This window comes from Schistocerca gregaria, chromosome 8 (assembly GCF_023897955.1).
Source record: "Schistocerca gregaria isolate iqSchGreg1 chromosome 8, iqSchGreg1.2, whole genome shotgun sequence".
NCBI classification, from domain to species: domain Eukaryota; kingdom Metazoa; phylum Arthropoda; class Insecta; order Orthoptera; family Acrididae; genus Schistocerca; species Schistocerca gregaria.
This window is the reverse complement of record NC_064927.1, coordinates 169,484,225-169,509,404: the sequence shown is the minus strand read 5'-3', so window position 1 is coordinate 169,509,404 and position 25,180 is coordinate 169,484,225. Positions and strand designations below refer to the sequence as shown.

The window sequence follows — 25,180 nt, the reverse complement described above, 5'->3', positions numbered from 1 at the left end:
TCGTCTAAGGCAGTTTGTAGAGGTGTAAACTCTGGCGCATGAGACGATACGTGGACGTTGGCGTCATTTGGACCGCAGCTGCAACACAGCGAACGGAAACCCGAGGCCGCTGTTGGATCACCTGCTGCACTAGCTGCGCGTTGCCCTCTGTGGTTGTCGTACGCGGTCACCCTACCTTTCCAGCACGTTCATCCGTCACGTTGCCAGTCCGTTGAAATTTTTCAAACAGATCCTTTATTGTATCGCTTTTCGGTCCTTTGTTTACATGAAACCTCCGTTGAAAACTTCGTCTTGTTGCAACAACACTGTGTTCTAGGCGGTGGAATTCCAACACCAGAAAAATCCTCTGTTCTAAGGAATAAACCATGTTGTCCACAGCACACTTGCACGTTGTGAACAGCACACGCTTACAGCAGAAAGACGACGTACAGAATGGCGCACCCACAGACTGCATTGTCTTCTATATCTTTCACATCACTTGCAGCGCCATCTGTTGTTGAAAATTGTAACTACTGTAATTTCGAAAGTTTGTCCGCCTGAAAATGTACTGTTGTCCCAAGCATATTGCAACAAACGGTGTATTTCTATCGCTGCTCGTTTAGTTTTTATTGCCGTTTCAAATATACCGGTCATTTTTGAAACACCCTGTAGTTACACATATTAGTAATTATGTTTTCAATAACTGTCTCACTTTGTGAAGTCACTCTTGTTGGTGCCGTTATTGTTGTATTCATGTTATGCTGTATTAACAATTCTTCAAAATCATGTCTTATTTTTATGTCTTTTCCCATGTCAATGTTGAAGTCTCCACATATAATAAGATTTCTCTTCATATTCATTCTCAATAAGCCAGCAATTTTTTTCAGAAAGATGCTAATATTGCCACATTGTGACCTGTACACACAAATCACTCTAAATCCTCTGCCACTATACCAGTAACTTCAAAGTCTTTTTCTCTAGCTATGGTCAATGTAGCAGCTTCACTGTTGACATTCTTTGGTAGAGTACCTGTTTTAATATATATACAAACGCCACCACCCTTATATTTAGATCTGCAGAAGTAACTAGCTAGTTTATGGTCCTTTACTGCAACGTTATGTAGTTTACTTTCAGTTAGTCCATGTTCACTTATGCATAATATGTCTGGTCTTTTTTCACTCAGGAGTACTTCCGCTTCCAGTTTTCTGTTACCAAAGTATTGAATATTTTGATGAAGTACTTTTATGTAATTTTTCTTTTGTTGATTTACATGTTGTGAGATGTATTCTGGGGCAAATTCTTTAGTATCGTCTTTTTTTGTATGGTGCTTATATTTTTCTTTTCCAGCTAGAGTGTATGATTTTCACCCCCTTCAGGCCATATTAGTTTCCCTTGCTTCTAATGATTTTACAGACATCTGTAAACATTCTGCTGAACATTACAGACCCCAGCCTATTGAAATGCAAGCCATCCTTCGCTAGTGAGTTTTCACATAGGAATTTGTTTGGGTCTATAAAAATTGCCCCAAGACGATCACATTGTTCTTTAAGAGCACAGTTTATTTTGGCGATATATTTTTCACTCACCGACCTTCTGTTTATGATTCCGCGAAGTTTCAGCCGAGATCCTGCATACATATTTCTTGCAGAAGGAATCATGTTTCTTGTTTCGTTCGTCATTTCTTCCTCACTACTGCTCCTTTACGAATTCGTTCCAACATGTATAAACACCCCTTTATAGTTATGTCTGGTTTCAGAATCTGGTTCTGTAGTATCCTGTCTTGCATTTACCATATTTTTAAAATGTTTACCGAGCTGTTGAGTTCTAATTCCAGGTCGTACGTCGATCTTGCAATTGGGGACAGCAATATTCTTCAGCAGGGAATCGCCAATTATTAAAAAGTCATTTTCCTTTTGTTGCGATCAGTCGCCTTGTTTTTCCTTTTGCTGTGTGTCACCACCTTCCATTTATATTTATCTTCCGGTTTTTACTGAGTTTACCGAGACATCAACGGAAACACTTGAAATGTTGTTTTTAAAATCCGATCGGTCACTCGTATTTTCGCGATCTTCTTGCTTTTTCGTTTGATGGCTTTTACACACACAGGACTTCTTTTCTTGTATTAATGTATCGTTTTCTTTCTTGATGGTCGAAAGTTAGGTTTTTAATGCCTCAATGTCACTTCGTAGTATCTTTATAATTTCGTTTTTTGTATCAACTGCACTTACAAGATCGGCCGTATCGTCACGTAAACAACCGTGACATGTCCACAGAAAATCATAGCTGACGAACTTTAGATTCACTTTCGCGCACCTTTCGTGTAACAAGAAGTTGCATTTGACACCCAGAATACCCCTAATCACACGCTTTCACATTCTCTACACGAAGAATTGTTCATTTTTTTGCCTTTTTAGCGCGAGAGAAGCGTCACTACACTTTCCTATCGGCGCCATCTTGCCAGAATTCTCATCTGTATAGTTGAGGGAAACTTGTGCTAGGAAGGAATATGCAAATGGACCATGTAGCGAAGCAGCTTTAGAAGTTGTTAGTGTTTTGGTGTGCATCGTGGTTGGCAGCTGGATGGCCAAGTTCGCATTTTGCCACGTGTTTGAGGTATTTCCATTTTTCTTATCAAAATAATTCAAATATGTAAATTAAAATGAAAGCAGTAAACAAGAGAAAAGAGTAAGTCAGATAGGGAAATAGTTACTGAAAGATTATCAGATTTAAATCACAGAAAAAAAAGAGCAGGGGAAAGATGGAAAATATCTATGTTTAGAATCAGTTTCAAAAGAGAGAGAAGATACAAATGTCAGAACAGTGAAACAAGCAAAAGCTTTCAATTAAATTTCCCTCCATGTTCAACACCTGGGTTTGGTTTGTGCAAACATTTTATATGTGGGTGTTAACTTTGACGATGAGCTTTGCCTACATATAATGGCTGATAAGCAAAACTTGTAACATAAGTGCTGTCGCTATTCACTCTCTCCTTTTATATTCCTCATTTCACTAAGAGATGGAATTTGGAACACTGTAGTGTCACAGTGATTTCAACAGTGTACAAAATGAGATAGCAGTTCTATAAGATACGGAAGTTAGTTGATGGAGAATACATTATTAGTGAAAGAATACTGTGGGAATTATCAGAGAAGCTTTTATTTGTAACAATTGCATTTCAAGTTGTGTTTTATGAAATCATCAGATGTTACACAGAAGCAAATTAATTTATTCCAATTCAGACTGGAATAAAATAGAAAGAGGTATTCTTTTCTCCTATTTTAATGGAGAGTTATGCAGCAAGGAGAAGCTAAGAAGTTTCTTGAACACAGTCTTCCAGTTTGGTTGTACTCACGAGGCAATAGTGGATCGAACTGAAGCACAGACAGATATATCTTTCTGTAATTTGATCACAATGGAACTTTGCCCTGAACAGATCACTGAAGATAAAGACACATTTCTTCTACTGAGTGTGGATGGAACTGAACCAGAAGTTCAGTCATTTCATGTCAGAACCATAGTCTCAACCTGAGATTTGGTTATACAGGAAAAAAATGAACGATTTCGTGTTGTAAAGGAGACTGCAGGGAAATGATTGAATCTATTTTAATTGGTCTCATATACTTCTGTTATTAATTAAACAATGGAATGTGACAATATTATGGAAAGGAAAGGTGCTACTCACCATATAGTGGAGATGCTGAGTCACTAATGGGCACAACAAAAAGACTTTCACAAATAAAGCTTTCCGCCTGTAAGACCTTCATCAAAAATAGACACAACACACACACACACACACACACACACACACACACACACACACACACACACACACACACACACACACACACACACAAATGCAACTCACATGCATGACTGCAGTCTCAGGCAACTGTAGGCACACTGCATGCAGCACTAGTGCATGATGGGTGTGGCAACATGGTGGTGGTAAGGAGGAGGCTGGGGTGGTGAGGGGTAGGGACAGTAGGGTAGGGGTGGCGGACAGTGTAGTGAGCAGGGACGAGGAGGAGAGGCTAGTGCAGCTATGTGAAGTCAGGAGGTTTGAGAGCAGGCGGGGAAGCGGGGAGGGGGTTGCAGAAAAGGAGAGAAGTAAAAAGACTGCATGTGTTGGTGGAATGAGGGCTGTGTAGTTTTGGAACTGGAACAGTGAAGGGGCTGGATGGGTGAGGACAATGACTAAAAAGGCTCAGACCAGGAGGGTTACAGGAATGTATGGTATATTGCAGAGAGAGAGTTCCCACCTGATCAGTTCAGAAAAGCTGGTGTTGGTGGGAAGGATCCATATGGCGCAGGTTGTGAAACACTCATTGAAATGAAGGATGTCACATTGGGCAGCATTCTCAGCAACGGGGTGGTCCACCTGTTTCTTGGCCACAGTTTGTTGGTGGCCATTCATGCGGACAGACAGCTTGTTAGTTGTCATGCCCAGTGGTTGCAGCCCAGTTGTAGATCACAACTGGGTTCACAGGTAGCCCTGCCTTCGATGGGATAGGTGATGTTTGTCATCAGGCAGAGTAGGAGGTGATGGGAGGATCTATGGGATAGGTCTTGCAGCTAGGTCTATTACAGGGATATGAGCCGCGAGGTAAGGAGTTGGGAGCAGGGGTTGTGTAGGGGTGGATGGGTATGTTGTGAAGGTTCAGTGGACTGTGGAATACCACTGTGGGAAGCATGGGAAGGATAGTTGGCAGGTTCTTTCTGATTTCAGTGTATGACGAGAGGTAGTTGAAACCCTTGCAGAGAATGTAATTCAGTTGTTCCAGCATGGGTGGTACTAAGTTGTGAGGGGAACGCTCCTTTGTGGTCAGACGGTGAGACTATGCAAGGTGGTCGGAGACTGGAAAAATAAGGAATGGGAGATTTGTTTTTGTACTCAGTTGGGAGGATAATTACGATCTGTGAATGCTTCAGTGAGACCCTCAGTATATTTCGAGAGGGAATGCCCGTCACTGCAGATGCGACGACCTGTCACTGCAGATGCGGCGACCCCATCTTTGAGGTGGAGGTCAACATCTAGGAAGGTGGCTTGTTTGGTTGAATAGGATCAGATGAAGCAAATGGGGAGAAAAGCTGTTGAGCTTTTGGAGGAATGTGGATAGGGTGTCCTCACCCCGATCCAGGTAGCAGAGATGTCATCAATGAATCTGAACCAGGTGAAGGGTTTAGGATTCTAGGTGTTTAGGAATGGTTCCTGTAGATCGCTAATGAATATGCTGACACAGGATGGTGCTATGCAGGTGCCCATAGCCATACCCCAGGTTTGTTTGTAGGCAATGCCTTCAAATTAGAAGTAATCATTAGATGTAATCATACAATTGATCCTGGTGACTGTTGGTTTGGAATCTGTCGGGCATTGGGTAAGTTAGTTTTCAATAGTGGTGAGGCCAAGGGCATTACGGATTTTAGTGTAAGGGGTAGTGAATCATTAATGATTAACAGGGCACCACATGGTAAAGGGACAGAAACATTGGAGAGTCGGTGGAAGAAAACCTATCTGTGACTGAGGATCACCACTATTTGGTGAGTAGCAACTTTCGTTTTCATAATATTGTTCTTAATTAAAGTTATATGGGTTGTAAAGTTACACATATTTGGGTGAGCTAATTAGCTGCCCATTTTGGTCTGATGTAATATGAATCTGTTGTACATCTGTATGTTAGTGGGCCCAGTGGCTGAGTGCATGCAACGGTTTCTCCATGCAAGCCAGGTGCAGAGAGGAGCAAAGTACCAGATGTTGGGAAAAATTCTGGTGTGGGGAATTTGGACAATGCTTCGATCACTTAAGAGGTTCAGCTGTGCTCCCAGCAATGGATGGTGTTGAGACGAACTGAATGATGGCTTCTTAGTCCTCTTTGAGAGTTTATGATAATTTATAGCCAAATATTACTGCAAATCTGAGTATATCTGCAGTCTTAGAAAAATGAGGCACATCCTGTGACACAACAGTCTCTCAATATCTGTAAAACTACAGAAGTTAACATCTCACAGCGATTAAACGTTTTCAGAATCAACCTCTGAATAAACAACTTTTAGTTGCTTCATGCAATTTAAACGACTGATATCTCAGATGATAGCATTATGTTACATTATCCGCTCTGAAAGTGGTGTATCTGTTTCTATTTTATTTCTTGATTTGTTATGTTTGTTATATCATTCTATCACATAAATGTTTGTCAGAACATCATATTCTCCACATTTACGCAGCAAATGAACAAAGCATCAATAGCTGTTATTTGGTCTTACTTGTGTTTTATTTAATTAACAGTGTACGATTTTGTCAATAACTTTATTTAAATGTTGATGGTAAGTGTGCTAATATAAAAGGGGTATGTCCCATGTGTTAGCAGACACCACAATTGAAAAGAGAACCAAAAGACATTCTGTCAAAAAGATATAAATTATTGTTTAAATAACATTTAATGACACTCTGTTCTCATTTATCATGAGCTCACTTGCACAAGAATTCTGGCTTATTTATTTATGATTATTGTAAATGATCTGAGTGTGACAGAATATTTAAAACATATCTTTATTTAAATATTGCTGTAATGCATTATTTAGTGTGGTAAAGTGGTCAGGATGAGTCAAAAGCATGCCTCTAGCATGTAAGAACAATGTGTGTTTGGGGGGGATGGCCTTTGGCCAATTGACAAGCAGACATTAGCTGAACACTATGGGAATCAAGTAGAGACTGGGACCTTTCAAGTGAAGCGCTCGAGGGAGCTAGTCTGAGCTCTCTATGCATAGTGCTGGAAGGCAGGAGACCTGCCTATGGTAATGTGCGTCATTCAGACATACAGGTGACTGATTCAGGGGAGTGAATGGCCATTAGAATACTCTTAGCTTTTGAAGGGGCTCTAACTCATGGCAGCGTTGACTGTGCCTCAGAATAGGAGTCTATTTTTTTTTTTTTTTTTTTTTTAAATTTTTTTTATCACAGAACTGAGGACAGACAGAGTATAGGTTACTGTTCTTTGCATTGTGTGTGCCAATTTTTGAATCATATTGAATTCAAAACTGTTTTGAGCTGTAGAATGTCATGTATTGTGATTATGAAATGGACTGTTTTCACATGTCTTCGATGACTTTTTAGTTTGGGGATTTTGCTACTATTCTCATAATGCTCTCAGTGTAACTTTACTGCATTTGATAAGGGTATTTTATGTCTGTATTTCAGCTGAATATTATAACACCACTTCCCATTTATTTGAGATGTCCTTTATTGAATAAACATTGTTCAACATATTTCTTTGTTACCTACATCAACTATAGGTGTTAGAATGGAACCCTTTTGATTTAGTTATTCATTTACTTTTTAGTTCTGTGTGTTTTATTAATTCACAGTTCTAGCCACGGCTTAGACTATTTGACTGTAGATACAGGTTATTATTTGCAGCAAATCAGCTGTGGGTATGAAGTAAAGCCTGTGCGGTTAGGTGTTATGACTACATCAAGCTATTGTTTTTAAACAGACCCATACATAGCCCAAGTACATACAGTACGAGTAACAACAGGTAAAGCTGCAACTGGTTTGCTCATATGGAATGCTGTTAGAAAGAGCAACTAAACAGCAATAACCCTAAGGTACCGTCACAGCAGCAAGGTATCACATTAGGTAGTTCACCTGTGTACCCAGCTATGTACTCATTTCCTAGAAATTTTAGAAACTTATATTTTTTTTTATATTAGTACACAGTATTTGGTACCAGACAGTATTCACGTTAAGTCGGTGGAACACTTAACTGTATCTGTCTCTACTGATGGTAAAACTTTATCTTGTTTACTATATTATCCTTTAGTACTAGCTACAGCTGGGGGCTTTTACTGCAAAAGTATATTAAATGTGCAATGGCAATAAAAAATTATTCCAAATTGTAAATATCAAAACACATCTGGATGAAATATCTCCTTCTGGAAAATGCGAGCTTTATAGAACTTGTTATCAGAGGAATATAATATATGAGGTGTAAAAGAAAAGGAATAAGACTGATTTTTTACCTACCAAAGATTCAAAGACAAACTGCTCTTGATATATTTGCTACTTGTTAATACCTGTTACATGTTCTGGCTTTCTCCAAACTGAAACTGAAATGATGTGACTGATTGTGTGGTGTGATAAAATGCCAGTTTTGTTTACAGAATTCCCCCCCCCCCTTTTCCCGACACACACATACATACATGCTTGGCAGAGAGAAAGGAAAGGGGAACTGCTATTCTTCCTTGCCCCTTTTTGAGTATGTCCATTTGCATAAATATATTACAAGATTCAGGTTTGAACTTTTGTCAGCATATCTCAAGAAAGCAAAATATAAACTTTCATCAGAAATTGCCATGCATTTAAGAATATCGATATTAAAAAATTGTTCTTAGAGGGCATTTATAAGCATGTCCAATTGAAGTTTTATAGAGCTTGTTGATGATATTAACATGTGTTTTCTTAAAAACTGCCCCAGTAATAGATTATTCCAGTCAGTAATACTATCATTCAGTTTAATTGGTACTGCAAACTTTCCAAATTAGTGTGGTTACCAACTTGAAAAAAGCCATTAAGGATACAAGAGGCATTCAATAAGTAATGCAGCACTTTTTTTTTCTAAAAGCAGATTGGTTTTATTCAGCATTTCAGTACACAATATTATTCTCCACTCTTTGGTCTACAAAAATACATTTTTCAATATAGTCTCCATTCACTGTAACAACCTTTGCCACCTAACTGGGAGGCACTGTATGCTCATATAGTACTACTGCGCTACTGGTCGGTTTCAGAGCCAATATAGTGCTGCATCAATAGCTTCCTCATCATCCACATATTGCTTCCCATGGAGAGCATACTTCATTGAGCCAGCCAGATGGAACTGAGAAGGTTCAGGATCAGGGCTATGGAGTGGATGAGGATGAGTAGTCTAGTGAAGTTTTGTGAGCTCCTCTCAGGTGCACAGACTTGTGTGAGGCCTTGCATTCTCATTTACAAGGAGAAGTTCATTTGCATTTTATTTTTGTTGCAATAAACATGCTGAAATCATTTCTTCAGTTTCCTGAGGTAGCACAGACATGCGGCTAGTTGGCATAAGGGAGACCAGACAGGTTTGCGCGACCTTGTTCAATGATAACTGATGCCTCTTCCAATGACTCACCAGGACTGTTCACTGCCAGGTCTCCAGAGACATTATGCAAGTACCTATAAATGTCTGGGTTACTCCTAAAGAAGCTCAATGACAGCTCTCTGCTTGGATCGCGTGTCTGTTGCAGACATCTGTTTGAAGGCTATATATAGTTCTGCTGCCCATTGGAGCATCATGAAATTATAGGGGCTGAAGCAGGAATATTCCACGAGTACTACAACAAAGTCTGCATGTTTTCAACTGAAAGTTGTTGAGAAAAAAAATGTGTTGCATTACTTATTGAATGTATATCATGTTGCATTACTTGTAGAATGCACATCTTATCTTCACAGGTAATACTAATGAATAAGATCACATTACAAAATCAATGCTCAATATTTCTAGAGGCCCATAAGATTGTTAATAACAGTGTTCACACAGTTATTTCCTCCATGACTGTCTTTAATTGCAGCACTCACTCTCTTTCCTCTTGAGTCTGCATCAGTGGGTGAGCTACATGTTTTTGCAACTTTTCTAGCTTCATCTAATTCCAGAAGCTTTTTCTTCAAATTAGAATCCTGATTCTGCCCACCAGTCACATTCATTTCTATTTGCTGATCTTATCCCTGGTCTTCACATTTAAATCTATTAATGTTTCATTTGGAGTCATTTAACTTTTGAATGTGAGCCTCAGATTTTGATTTAATTTTCTGAATTCCTTCCCCTATTTACTTGACTTTCTTCTTTCATTTATGCACTATTGCAATTTATAATCTCATTGTTCTTTTATGGCTCATTTTTGACGATCAGTGAAATGCTTTTTTTTCTGGTTCAATTGTTTGGTATTATTCAACTGCTATCACATACGCAGTATTGTAACCAGCCAGACTCCTTGTGAAAGAATAATTAATAATAATTACAAAATATAATATCACATAGAATTATTACGGGGTTAGTACTATAATTCTCTCTAGCAAGCATTTGCTTTTTGTAACTCTTAAAATAGGGTTACATGCTAAGGATATGCTGCTGTGGAATATCTGAGACCATCATTCACTAGTATCTTTAGTAACATGGATATTACACTCATTACACAAAAAACCATGTCCACCATTACATATTTAAAATTCAAAAAGTTTTGTGTTTTACATTTTTCTTTCAACTTTTCATTTATTATCAATAACCTGATGTCTGAAATTAGCTGATGTTGAGTTTCTTTATAAAGAAAGGAGTAAAAAACACCACCAAACTTCTGTCCACACAATTTGATTTAGTTTTTATTCCCAATGAAAACAGTTGTCCACTATGAGCTCTACATTTTTCAAATTTATTTACAATTTTGACTTCTTAATCATTATCAGACAACCCATAAACAAACCAAAACACAGATAGAATAAAGTGTGCAATGTATATAAAATAATATCAAACTCCATTGTTGTCAGTTTAGCATAGGATACAGCCTAGTTCTTATATTCAGATAACCTTTATGTAACTTGTCACAACTGATGTAACACACAAATCAATCCACCAGCACACTTGAGGAGCCAAGTATAAACAATAGGTACAGAATATTTGTAATGTATTATGAGTCAAGGAACAAGGATCCACTTGGGTATCTTTGTCTACAGCACTTTGGATTGGCTGAACAGAACAAGCTTTGTTTTGCAAGATCTCCTTGTAGAGGAGACTTTTGTTCTTCAAAAATATTATAATGCATGAGTATAAAAGGTGCCATGATTTTGTTACAGTCTGACAGTAGCGATATAGTCTAATTATGTGCATTTGTCCAATGAACCTTTAAAATAGGAATGCCCTGCACTTTGTTTTCAATCACTTGTACCCATTGTTACCTAAACAAGCTACAGTAAACTGCTGCAGAAAGGAGGGCAAATTCTTTCACATAATGTCTACAAAATCTCTCAGGTGTCTCATCCTGTCCAGATGCCTCTCCACTGTTGAGTAATTTTAATTGATTTTGTATTCTGTGATCACTTATGTCAATATTGACTATTTTGACATTTGTGTGACTATTGAACAGAGGAATCATATTACTATCTTCCTTGGCAAAACAATATTGGAAGTTTAAATTCATTATTTTGGCCTTCTCACTGAGTAGCTCAGTAGATGATTTTGATTTGCTTACTGACTTTTTGTAGGACCAAAATCTCTTAGGATTTTTTGTAAGATTAATTGGCAAGTCTACATTTGATTTCATTGAACATTTTTCATACTGTTCTTTTTACACTCATTTTGACTTGTTCAGATATTGTTTGTTAGTGAAACTTTGACTTCACTTTAATCTGTGATGAAGTTGTCTTTTCTTTTGTAGAAACTTTCTGCCATGGCTATTTAACTATGGTAGGTCCTTCCCATCGATTACAGCTTTTCATCACGCATACAGATCTAAGATATATTGAAACAATGTTTTTGAATTTTATCCATTTTTTCCTCCACATCCTTCTCAGAGCTGAACATGTAAGGTTGACTTCTCAGATACTCTGAATTCGTTCTTGCTAAGCAAAAATATATCCTTACCTTTCTTAGCATTCCTTATAACACCCAGAGTCATTGATGCTGCCAAAACTTTATGATTACATATGCTCTGGTATAAGTTAACTTATTTGAAAAATTGTGGATCTTTTGGTTGGTAGTAGCTGTAAGATGTTTCCCTCAAGAGTTTCTTCTCTATCTGCCTGAAGAAATACTCCTACAAGACATTCAGAACAATCTCACTCAAATCACTGTCCCTGGCACCAGTTGTAATCAGTCCGCTACCCCATTCTGTAGCTGCCAAATTGCAGTCTCACCACCCACCCTCTTCCTCCTGCCCCCACCCCCACCCCTCCCCTGCCTCTCTGCCCATTACAGTACCATTATAAAGAAATTTATTCAGAATATGCTGTAAACTTTCTTTGAAGTGCTTTGATACTACAGCTCCTGTAGCAGGTTGTCTATAAAAATAATCCAGTTCATACGTTTGACCTACCTCTAATGCTTATATTCATTTAGATTCTGTTACAAAGCAATTTGATGTTAATGAGTTCTTTGTGGCAATAAATATGCTACCATGATTTGCATCTAACCCATACTTATGATATATATTCCAATCTGAATTATTTCCCTGCTGTCCATTTCAGCTTGCAAACCAGCTTCTGTTTCTTGCATAATGTGGACATTATTACCTTTAATAGGTTTAGCTGATTCTAGATTCTTTTGATGTATGCGAGCACTTTACTCATACCACATGCATATTTTCTCTTTTCTGAGCTATGAGGATGTATGTTCTCCTCTGAGAGTAGTGTCAATGACGTCCCTCTATTTATGGTAGGTATATCATCAATGAACCTACAGTGACAGTGTGCACACCACATGTACTCTGTTAGCTGAGAAGGCGATTCATTTGAGCAACAAGCATCTGACCTATTAAGGGGGCTCCTGTTATAGCCTCTCGAGGTGTTATAGCATTGTTTATAGTAATAAATAGCCTGCCACCGTTGGTGTCTTGCCTAACGTTGTGGTATATGTTCCATGAACACACTCCACTACCTGTTTCAGCCACCTTCCTCCTCTTAGTACCACTTGGACAGAATTATTAACTACTACTGCATTAACATTTTCTCATGCTTGATCTGCTCTTTTCTCCAGTTACAGCACGCAATTAATCATCAAGCCTATGGAGTGGTACCTCTAGCATGAAAATCCATGTGTGGTGCAGATCTGTCTATTGATGAGCTCCATAGATTCCCAGTGTAATGGTGTAGGTCAAGAAATCTACATCCTAGATTGACACAGATGTTGTAGCTGCTTCTTTAGATATTCAACATTGCTCCAAATTAGACAGCCATGACAGACTTTGAGTATGATCCTGCAAACAAGAGCTATGCTTCCACCTCATGTGCAAGGGTAGCTGTGTTCACTGGTTCAGCCAACCATCTAAGGAAACCAATAATGGCCTCTGAACACAAACAGCAAGTGTCAGTCATAGTAACATGTGCTATCCCATGGTTTCAGTAGCCACCTGCAGAGCTGTTTCTGTTGTGGTTGGCAGGAGAGCCAACCCGTATGCCTAAAGGAGACCGAAATGCACGCGTTTTAGCTCATGCAGGCTCATGAGGTCTGGAAGATGACAAGGGAATTAGAATTGAGAAAAAAGGACGTAGCTGGTGGAATACTTAACTTTAATCCATTAATGGAGAACATCGCTCTTTAGGGTACATGATTCACAATATCTATAGTATGGATACTGGCGCCTTGCTAGGTCTTAGCAAATGACGTAGCTGAAGGCTATGCTAACTATCATCTCGGCAAATGAGAGCGTAGAAGTCAGTGAACCATCGCTAGCAAAGTCGGCTGTACAACTGGGGCGAGTGCTAGGAAGTCTCCCTAGACCTGCTGTGTGGCGGTGCTCGGACTGCAATCACTTATAGTGGCGACTCGCGGGTGCGACGTATACTACCGGACCGCGGCCGATTTAAAGGCTACCACCTAGGAAGTGTGGTGTCTGGCGGTGACACCACATTCCTCCCCCGCAAATCGGCATACGGTTGTGGCATATGGCTTCCGCCTGCCGTTGGGAGGACCACATGTTGACGTATGCGACGAGGTGGGGAGCCTAACAACAGGCGAGGCTGTACCACCCGCACCCTGCCATTCGGACTGCGGGGAGCTAGGAAACGCCTGAAAACATGCTCCAGGGTGCATGCCAACACGTGGTGTATGCACCCGTCAAGAGACAGGAGGGGCCGAAGGGTCGACCTCCATCGGGCCGGGGCACCCGACGGGCGAAGACGACATATGGTCCAGAGCGGGCAAGAGTTCCATGTCTGGTCACGGGAAGCGATCGGCGGCGTGTGACCCAGGGAGGCGCCTGGCGGTTGCAGCGGTCGTCCACTGCGGGCATCGCCGGCGGGAGAACAGGTGGCGGTGGCGGCGGCGCGGCGCCATTGGCCAAAATGGAAGGCAGCGTCGGTAACACCTGGGGCTGAGGCGGCCCAGTAGATGGGTCCCCAGGGTGCTGACCGGACGGCACCGTCGCTGAAAGCAGACAGCGAGCGGCAGATCCCGTGCGACGACAGAGGCGCAGCTGATTGAGATGCTGACGCACTTCACCAGAGGCCTCCAAAACCATATATATAGCGCATCCGAGGCAGCGAAGAATGGGCCCTTCGATCCAACGCTGTGAACCTCGGTAGTGGCGATAGTAGACAAAGTCACCTGGAGCAAAAGCAGGTGACTGCCGCTGCACAGGAACCTGATGTAACGGATGTAGCAAAGACATCAAGGTTCGATGAGGGTGACCGTGGAGCAACTCAGCCAGCGAGCGACCATCTCAAGGCTGAGAGCAATACGAGGACAAAAAGAGCAATAACGCGTCCTCCCGAGAATGCGACTCTTTTAACTTCAACATCTGTGACTTGAAAGTCCTGCCCAATTGTTCAGCGGCACCGTTTGACTGTGGCGAAAACAGCGCGGACGTCAGATGTTCAATACCATTGGCCCTTCAGAATGACTGAAATTCTGCTGACATGAATTGTGGGCCATTGTCGGAAACAATAGTCTGTGGAAGACCTTCAATGCAAAAGATAGCAGATAATGCTTGGATGGTGGCAAATGACGTCGTGGAAGACATCCGGACAACAAAAGGAAAATTACTGAATGAATCTACCACAACCAACCATCGAGCATTCCAGAATGGACCAGCAAAATCGATGTGTAAGCGTTGCCAAGGGGAAGTGGCTTTTGGCCATGGAAAGAATTTCCGCGGTGGTGCTGATCGTTGTTCGGCACACACCATGCAAGAAGAGCACATATTCGTAATCGCGGCATCGATTCCGAACCAAGTACAGTGCTGACAAGCAAGTTGTTTCGTACTCACTATACCCCAATGTCCTTGGCGGAGAATCTGTAAGACAGAGGACAGGAATGAATGTGGTACCACGACCCTGGACTGATCATTATCAGAACGCAACAACAAAACACCACGTCGTACAAAAAGTCTCTCCCCGTGAGCAAAAAATTGGCGTACCAGCGGGTCCCCGATCGGTGACTTTGACTAGGGCCATTGCGTAGCAACAAAACGCAGAACGGGAGCAAGGACAGGGTCGGCAGCTGTGGCTGTAGCTACACGACGAAAATCAATCGGAAACGATTCGACGACGTCATCGGTTTCCGCATCAATGAACATACAAGCAAGTTCGGAGGAATCGAATGCCCTATCCTCAGCAGCAAGCAAGTGGGACAACGCATCGGCGTTTCCGTGCTTAGCAGTGGACCGATACAAGATATCGTAGCAGTACTGCGAGAGGAAAATAGACCAGCGAATGAATTTCTGCGCTGTACGTGGAGGTACAGGCTTGGTCGGATGAAAAAGCGATGTCAAAGGTTTGTGGTCTGTGATAATGGTAAAGTGACGACCATAAAAGAAATCATGAAACTTTGTAACACCAAATACGAGAGCCAATGCTTCTTTCTCGATCTGTGAATAATTTCTTTGAGCAGGCGAGAGCAATTTGGATGCAAAGGCAATAGGGCGATCGTGCGATCCATCTTTGTGCGCAGGCACAGAACGGATCTTGAAATCCGATGCATCCATCATCAACAATAGGGGCTCCTGGGGATCGAATGGCGTAAGGCAAGTATTGGAAAGCAACGCCGATTTCAACTGGCGAAAGGCGCGTTCGCATTCCATCGTCCAGATGAACGGAACACCTTTACGGTGTAAGCGATGAAGCAGAGCTGAAATGGAAGAGGCATGCCGAACATATCTATTATAATACGTAATTTTTCCCAGCACACTCTGTAGCTGCTTCAAATTCTGCGGCGACGGCAAGTCTTGTATGGCACGAAGGTGCGTGGGACTGGGATGTATGCCTTGGGCATTGATTACATGTCCCAAGTATGGCAAGTCCCGAGCAAAAAACACACATTTGTCCTTCCACAAGCGAAGACCATTTTGTCGCAAGATTTGAAATAATGTTCTGAGATTGGCCAAATGTTTTTCTTCTGTCTTTCCAGAGATCACAATATCGTCCAGATAATTTGCTGCAGTAGGGAGCGACGCACAAACAGTTTGTAGATATTGCTGAAACAATGCAGGGGCGGATGCACACCCGAATGGCAGTCGTTTGAATCGACAAACCAAGATGCGTGTCAACCACCAAAACGTGCTGGGATTCTTTGTCCACCGGTATTTGCAAGTACGCATCTGCGAGATCCAACTTCGAAAAATATTTACCCGGGCACAGTTTGTCAAAAAGATCTTCCGGGCGGGGTAAAGGAAAAGTTGCAATCACTAGTTGTGGATCCACTGTTGCCTTGAAGTCCACACAAAGTCTCAACTTTCCGGAAGGTTTTTGCAAAATTACTAAGGGTGATGCCCAGAGAGGAGACTGCACACGTTCAATTACACCTTGTGATTCCAAATCGTGTAATTTTTTTGCGACTTCATCACGCAATGCGTGGGGAACATTGTGCGCTATGAAATATTTCGATTGCGCGTTTCCTTTCAGTTCCAAATGTGCTTTATAGTTCTTAGCGCAACCGAGGCCCGGTGCAAAAATGTCTGCAAATTCTTCACATATACGAGAAACACTGTCTGACGGCACAGTCTGGTTCACTGATAGGACCTGATGTACTATAGATAAGTTAAACAACTGAAATAAATCGAAACCAAGCAAGTTCACTCCAGAAGAAGAACGAAGGACGTAAAATGACACAAGTTTTGTTTGTCCTTTGTATGTTGCAAGAAGGCTGCACTGTCCTAACACAGGGATACCTTGACCAGAATAACTACTTAATTTAACATTTGCGTCACGCAACAGAGGTGTGCCCAGCAGTTTGTAAGTGTCTTGATTGATCAGTGAAACTGCAGCACCGGTATCGAGCTGGAATGGTATCACTTTGCCGATCACTTTGCCGTTAATGTCCAAGTCCACAAAAAGTTTATTGTTCTGCTGACAACAAGAGCGACTGTCTCGTGCAACGTGAACTGACACTGGTACAGAATCACTTGCGACTTGACGGGAGTTCCGGCGATGTCGACGCACACTATTTTTGGGACGAACACAGTCACTGTTAGAGAGTGTGGCACTGAGCAGAGTGGTATGAACTACATGAATTTCCATGGGCGAATTTTCGTGAGCCTGAGTATCCTTGGTTCGGTTCCGATTCCGGCGCGAAGCAAAGGGCCTGGAACGGTTTTGAGCTTCTGATCGGAGCTTTTTCTGGCAAACACTCTGAACATGTCCTTTTTTATTACAATAAAAGCAAATAACTTGGCGTGACAGGCAATTATCACGCGAATGTTTAGTAGCACACCGCGGGCATGATTTGATCACTATATTTGCTTGCCTGCGCGGCACACGTGGCTGAGAGCCTGGCGGCAGCGGCGCACCTGGGCGCGAGGGCTGTTTACTGCTCCGTGCAGCTCGCCCGGCGGGCCGCTTAACCTGACACACTGCTGGCGAAGTTTCAAATGATTCCTGAGCAAAGTCAAGTGTGTCCTGCCGATCCAATATGTCCATCACTTGTTGAAGGGAGGAATTGACTAGTTTCAAAATCTGTTCCCTCATACGACCATCAGAAACGTTCTGTGCAATTGCATCACGTACCATAGTATCTGAATAAGGGAGTCCACATTGACACTCAAAAGCACAATCCCTATTAAGGCCTTGCAAGGTTGCAACTCACTCCCGACTAGTCTGACCTGCCGTACGTTTTCTACGAAAGAAGGTATACCGTTTGGCAACTACATTGACTGATTCTTTGAAATATGTATCTAATGCAGACAAAATTTCTTCGTAGGACAGAGTTGCTACGTCGCTTCGGGGAAATAATTTGACCATCACACGGTACGTGGTCACCTCTACTGACGATAACAAAAAAGGCTGCCGCTCGTTACCTTGAATTCTGTAGGCGGCGAGATGGAATCCAAATTGGCGTGACCACTCCGTCCAGCTTTCCAGTGCCGCATCAAAAGGTCGAAAAGTTGGTGCAACAGCGTGTTGTGGCTGTGTTAGCGGTGAAGCGGCTGCTGCCGCATCGTTTGGCATCGCACGTTGACCCTGGACGAGCTGTCCAAGGGCATCCAGTAAGGCCTGCGTCTGCTGATTCTGTAAGCGATAAAATTCGGACAGTACATCTGGAGATTGTGGCGAAGCCATTACACAAGTAAATCAGAGCAATATCAATAAGAACGCGGTTTTGTCTCGTAGCCAATGTTGTGATTGGCAGGAGAGCCAACCCGTATACCTAAAGGAGGCCGAAATTCACGCGTTTTAGCTCACGCACGCTGGGGTAAGGTCTGGAAAATGACAAGGGAATTAGAATTGGGAAAAACGGACGTAGCTGGTGGAATACTTAACTTTAATCCATTAATCCATTAATGGAGAACGTCGCTCTTTATGGTACATGATTCACAATATCTGTAGTACGGATACTGGCGCTTTGCTAGGTCGTAGTAAATGACGTAGCTGAAGGCTATGCTAACTATCGTCTCGGCAAATGAGAGCGTAGAAGTCAGTGACCCATCGCTAGCAACGTCAGCTGTACAACTGGGGTGAGTGCTAGGAAGTCTCTGTAGACCTGCCGTGTGGCGGCGCTCGGTCTGCAATCACTGATAGTGGCGATCGCGGGTCCGACGTATACTACCGGATCGCGGCCGATTTAAAGGCTACCACCTAGCAAGTGTGGTGTCTGGCGGTGACACCACAGTTTCCAAATCTTGGATGAGACTTCCCAGCAAGCATACAGAGTGTACACTAGTCTTCCTTTGCAACCTTTCAACTATTTATGAGAGGTTCTCCACTATCACCTAATGCTGGAGCAACTAATAATCAGTATGTTCACACCCCTGCACTTGTCCAGCTTTGAGAGAAAAATCAGACATTATCTCAATGATTGAGGTGTCCTGTGCTGACTCAGATGTGTAACCAACAGTAGGCTGTGCCTTGCACCTGTTACTAATGCATGAGGGGGCATCCCTGTGGCTAAGTTCTACATTCATCTTCCTCCTAGAGATACATGACTCCACCATTTCTCATCATGAATATTCAGGTGAGAACAAACCAATGAGATGTTGCATATTAGAATACACAGAGATTTTGGGATTTCCAGGGGATTTCAATAGCACCAGAGGTGTCACAATTTTCACCACTGGCGCTCTGATATCACTGCAGCCTGAAGGAGAATCCAGAAGCCTATCAGCATGTCCACTACAGTGTCCAGCTGCTTCTGGACAGCATCCAATTCACGTTGTGTCTGCACACACCAATCACAGATGCTATCCACATCTAAGTGCTAATTTCATCAGCCCTTAAGCAGCATATATTTTCCTGTAGCTCAGGGAATAAACTAAATTTGCTGTCCCATGTGCTTTCTGTACATTACTTGATTTTGTTTCTGCATGTTCACAGTAGGCAACAGCATCTGCTTGAAGGAACATAATTATTTACCGCAGTGTGTTCATGTCTTTGATGACTAAATTGTATTATGTTTCTTTTTAGTAATTTTTATTAGAATATGTTTAGAATATTCTGTAATATGCTAATATTACCCAGCTGTATCAAATAAGTGATTGTTTATTTAATCACAATAGTCATCATCATCATCATCATCGTCATCATTTATTGTAAATAAACAAGCTAATTACGTCTATGGCAGGAGGCAAAATATACAAATACATAAACATGATACAATGATATGACCAACACATCTAGTGCATGAATTGATACTTAATAGAACTGTAACATTACAAAGATTGATTACATATGTTGGCCAATTTAATTCTGTCTCAGGCACCCTCAGTTCTGGCCTTTGGATCTGCTTCTTCCAGTGCCACTAAAGTTCTGCCTTTCCACATCATTCACAGATGACCACTTTTGACCCCTGCCAGTTGGCTGATGTTCTCATACTTTGTTAGCAAGAGTACTTCTGTCCAGAGAACATACCCTGCCCACTGTAGTCTTCTTCTTTCTATCAGCTTTCGTAAACTGTCAATACAGGTCTTCATTATACCTTATTTCCCATCTTACAGTTTCTCTATTGTACACTGGACCATTAACTTTCCTTAAAATGCAGCAATATATTTGTTCTGATGTAAAACTTGGTCTACATTCAGCACCAACATATACTTCTGTGGCATTGTTTTTGTAACCTTTAGCTGTGTGACACTGAATTGTCTGAAAATTGTACGTATTTCAGTTATTTTCTGACATAAATAGCATTAATTCTGAACATGTTCTGAAATTTTGATGACTCCCACAATCATTTCTTTTTTAAATTAAGTATTTTAGTCTTATTTTGTTCCAGAACAACGCATTGACCATCAATATAAAGCTTTCATTGACAAAGCTCAGGACGGAGGAGGCTAAGCGAGAAAAATGAAAACCTATATGTGATGGATTTTAGATACATTGAGTGCAATTCATGCTGATGCTTAAATGACATTGTCCAGTCAGAAAGTATGAATGGATATGTAGGCATTTAGTCGCTCCAGTACCACGTTTTGGTGCTTTGGCTGGATGGGTTACTCATTTAGTTAATACATTTAATGTAGAATTTAAGTATGGGAGTACATCTTTGGATATTTATCTTACTAATTTTCCTAGGCTTGACAAATATAACATTAATGATGAAATGGTAATTTCTTAAGAACATGTACAACAGAGTAAGAAGATTCCTAGCTGCATTCATTATAAGCAGGTATCTAAAACTATTTAAGTGTGGTTAAAATATAGGTACACAGCCATTGAATTTTTGATTTATATATCCCTGATCACAAAGGGGGCATATTTGTGTGAGAGAAATCATGTATCCCTTATGGAAATTATAGAACTGCTCAAGAGTTGATTGAAGACTACACAGGCAGAACATATCTTAAAGGGAAGAAATGTCCAAATGTGGTAAAGAATGGTAAACTTCAGTCCAGCTGTGGATTCAAGATGGAACTTAACATTTATTGAATTGTATTTGCAGCACAAGTGAATCTCTGCGTAAGAAAATTGTGGACAAAGTGCTTTGAGCTGAGTGGATATTTTATCAAAAACTGATGGGGTTGTACAGTCAGTGACAAAAGATTTCTATTCTCTGATTTTTCAAACCATATAGCGAATGCTTGCAGCTCTTTGATGATGGTCCCTCTGGATGAGAGAAGGATACTATTCATGCGCTAAAATAATATTTGACTTAAATCTGTTTTGTAATGAATAACTTTTCTTTCAAGATTTATAACTGTCACATTGCAGATGACATTCTACAATGTACTTATCATGTATCTGGGGCTCCTGGTTTTATTAGATAAATTTTTTGAGTTATATTCTAAGTGCATCAATGTTTTTCAACCTTTCCCGTATTTCATTTCATTAATTTCAAGAAAAATTATATTACTGTGAAAATCAAATGAACTAAATATCATATTTATGCTAAACGTATGGTATGAATTAAATATTAAAAAATGAAAACTAAGAATATTGTTTAAAAAACTTTTTGCAAGTGTTCATTCATTTGTTCATCAATCCTATTCCACAAATCTGAACATGTAGGAGAGCCTTCAGGTATTTTGAAGAAAATATACTATGCAGATATTTCTGTATATGAAGTGATGTTTGCTTGGTAGATATTCTGCAGCTTTTTATTTATGTATTATTGTCTTAATATCCAGTCATTCTGTCTCTTTGTAATCTTATAATATCAATTAAAGTAATGTTATCAGTAGTTTTGTACTAATAAAATGACATTAATTTTCTTTGGCAGGTGGCAAAGGCTACATTGCTGGCTGTAGGACTCTTTGCCATGTGGCAGATATTTAAACCCAAGAGTCATCATCAGCTTATCTACCAAAAATGTTCTGAATGTGGCTCAGTTACCCCCATGGATAACAAACGTTAATATTTTAAGCATTTGCACATGAAATGTGAAATGTGCCGAACTTATTATATGTACTACAGTTTTTGTTACAAAATGTGAATTGTTTTATTTAGTTTTTGTACTTAGTATACATACAGTATCCAAAAATTACAATACTTGCAACAAAAAACTGTGCCCAATGATTGGATAAAAGTATAAGTTACTCCCAACTATAGGAAGCGTAATGGAAGTGATTCACAATAGCACTGGCTGATGCCCTTGGCATCCATATTTTGTAGAATTCTAGAACATACTCTAGAGTTAAAATAATGACGTATCACAAACCAAATGACCTTTTCCATTCCATTTACTCTTAGCATGAATTCAGAGACAAACAATCATGCAAAATTCACCTCGGGTTTTGCTCACACGACATTCTGAAAGCTGCATATCAAGAAAATGAGGTGGATGCAGTATTTATTGACTTCTGTAAAACACCCTGCTCAGTATCACAATTGCTAAACTGAGCATGATTATTAAACAAAATTTGTGATTATATTGAGGACTTCTTGGTAGGCTGGATGCACCATGACAGCTTTTGATGAATATACAAGAGTGTACCCCAGGGAAGTGTGTTGGGAGCCTTGTTCATGTTGTCTATCACTGTGGTGCATATGTCCAATGCAGTGAGCAACTGTTAACGTCTTGTGTGTGTGTGTGTGTGTGTGTGTGTGTGTGTGTGTGTGTGTGTGTGTGTGTGTGTGTGTGTTTCAGTCAGTCCTGATCCTGCCAATGCATACAACCCACTTTTTTTTTTGGTGTTTTCCGTCAGTCCTGAGCCTGCAAATGAGACACTTCTTATCAGTGCAGTGCCTGTGTGCATTTGCATCCTCAGACATGATAGATAACTCCAAAGAAGTGCCATTAACAGCTGTCCACTGTAGCCGAGCGTGGTAATGCGCTGCTTCCTGGACTCGGGTAGGCGCGCCAGCCCCGGATCAAATCCGCCAGGCGGATTAACGATGAGGGACGATGTGCTGGTCAGCGTGGATGTGGTTTTTAGGCAGTTTTTCACATCCCACTAGGTGAATATCGGGCTGGTCCCCATGTTCTGCCTCCGTTACGTGGCTCGCAGATATCTGAACACTTTCACACTATTCCATGGATTACACTCTACACAGACAGTTGGGGTACACTAATTCCATCCTGGGGGGTTCGGGGTGGTGGCAGGAAGGGCATCCGACCACCTCTTAAACATTAACATGCCAAATCCGATTAATGATGGCTGACCCTGCATAACTGCGAGACAAGGCTCAAGCGATAGGGGGGGGGGAAAAAAAAAAAAAAAAAAAAAAAAAAAAAACCTGTGGTGGACATATGCCACAAAGAGATATTAATGACCTGGCAGATGATATTAATGGCAAACTTAGATTTTTACAAATGATGCAATTATCTGTAGTAAAATACTGTCAGAAAAAAAGCTGCAGAACTATTGAATCAGATCTGATAAGATTTTCAAGTGGTGCAAAAATTTGCATCTTGCTTCAAATGTCCAGAAATTTAAAATTATGCACTTCACAAAATATAAATAAAATATTAGTCTGTGATTATACAATTTAACCAGTCAGATTATACAAATACCTCGGTGTAACAGTTTGTAGGGATATGAAATGGCATGATCACATAGGCTTGATTCTAGGTAAGGCAGATGACAAACTTCTATTCATTGGCAGGAAACTGGGGAAATACAGTCAGTCTGCAAAGGAAATTTCCTTTAGGACAGTTTGCAACCCATTTCAGAATACTGTTCAAGTGTGTGGGTTCCGTACTAAATAAGACTAACAGGAAATATTGAACATATACAAAGAAGGACAGCATGAATGACAACAGGTTTGTTTGACTTATGAGAGTGCATCACGGAAATTTGGAAAACTTAGTTGGTAAATTCTTTAAGGAAGAAGTAGGTGATCCTGTGGAAACTAATTTTAAAATTTCAAGAACCCGTATTAAGTGAAGAATCTAGAGACATTCTTCAGCCCCGTATGCATCTCTCCCTTTGGCACCATGCAGAACTAATTAGATTAGTTAGCATGCACTGAGGCCTTTAGACAATCATTCTATTCTTACTCTAGAAACAGCTGGAATGGGAAGAAACCATGCTAAGTACCTTCTGCCATGCACGCTACAGTTGTATGCTTGCAGAGGATGTATGTAGAGGTAAACTGCCAGTGTGAAAGTTGTTACTTAGGAGAAAAAGGACCATAAAATGTATTTTAGCTCTACATTTAAAGCCATAAAAACTATAATTTGGAATAATTTATTATTGTATTTGTTTAATCCACTATTCAAATATGATAATAAACCAGAGTGAAAAATGCTGCTGTTGTAGCACAAAGAAAGGCAAGTATATCCTGGGCAGAGTTAGGGATGAAAAAGAAGGGAACTAGTTTTTCAACTTATCTGGCAGCTTCAAAGACATTTTAATAATTATATCTTGACATATCCACTCTTTTTTATTTGTTAGCGTTACTATCCACATCACATAATCTATCATGTCAAGTAAACATGATACATGATGGCATATATAACATGACATCATGTTATTCAACATGACATTTGTCATGTTGTGCAATATGATGCAACATGTTATTAAAGTTTAGGATGCATGTATCCCAACTCTGGGATACTTTCTATTAGTAGATGCACCCCCACTCTTGGGTACTTTCAATTGTAGGTGCAGCCCACTTTCTAGAAGCACACAAAATGTGTGTCTTATTTGTTCACTGTACAAGTAACAGGGGTAGGTTTTGTGGAGAAATGGTCCCCTTGGGGAAAGAAGTTAACCCTCGCCACCCAGAAATCAAAAAAATTGTTTTAGTGTTCGCCCAGGAATAAATCCATCCCCAGAAATTTTATACCTTCAGCCATTGATATTATTTGTAGTTTACCATGGCTGACATCTTCTGAATTTTTGACGCAAGATCAAAGACTTTAGCTAATAAATTCGAAGAACCATACGTGCCAACACATTGTAGCTAAGATAGCTTGCTGCATTGAGAAGATGGGTTAACTTGTAAAAAAACTGCGTATGTCAAGACATTTTGATTTAAGTTTCTTTGAAGCTGCCGGATAAGTGAAAAAGCTAGTTCCCTTCTTTTACACCCCTGATTCTGCCCAGGACATAGTCATCCTTTTTTGTGCTGTGACAGAAGCAGTTTTCATTCTGGTTGCAAACTTTT

General features: G+C 40.6%; 1 protein-coding gene across 1 annotated transcript in view; it reads left to right on the top strand.

Annotated features, from left to right (window-relative positions):
• Nucleotides 1–22,154, top strand: part of LOC126284864 (uncharacterized) — a 201,968-nt gene extending 179,814 nt beyond the window's left edge. The window contains exon 3 of the mRNA XM_049984100.1: nucleotides 21,849–22,154. Coding sequence (XP_049840057.1) covers nucleotides 21,849–21,983 — 135 coding nt within the window. The 3' untranslated portion in view covers nucleotides 21,984–22,154. The remainder of the gene's footprint in view (nucleotides 1–21,848) is intronic.
• The last annotated feature ends 3,026 nt before the right edge of the window (nucleotides 22,155–25,180 follow it).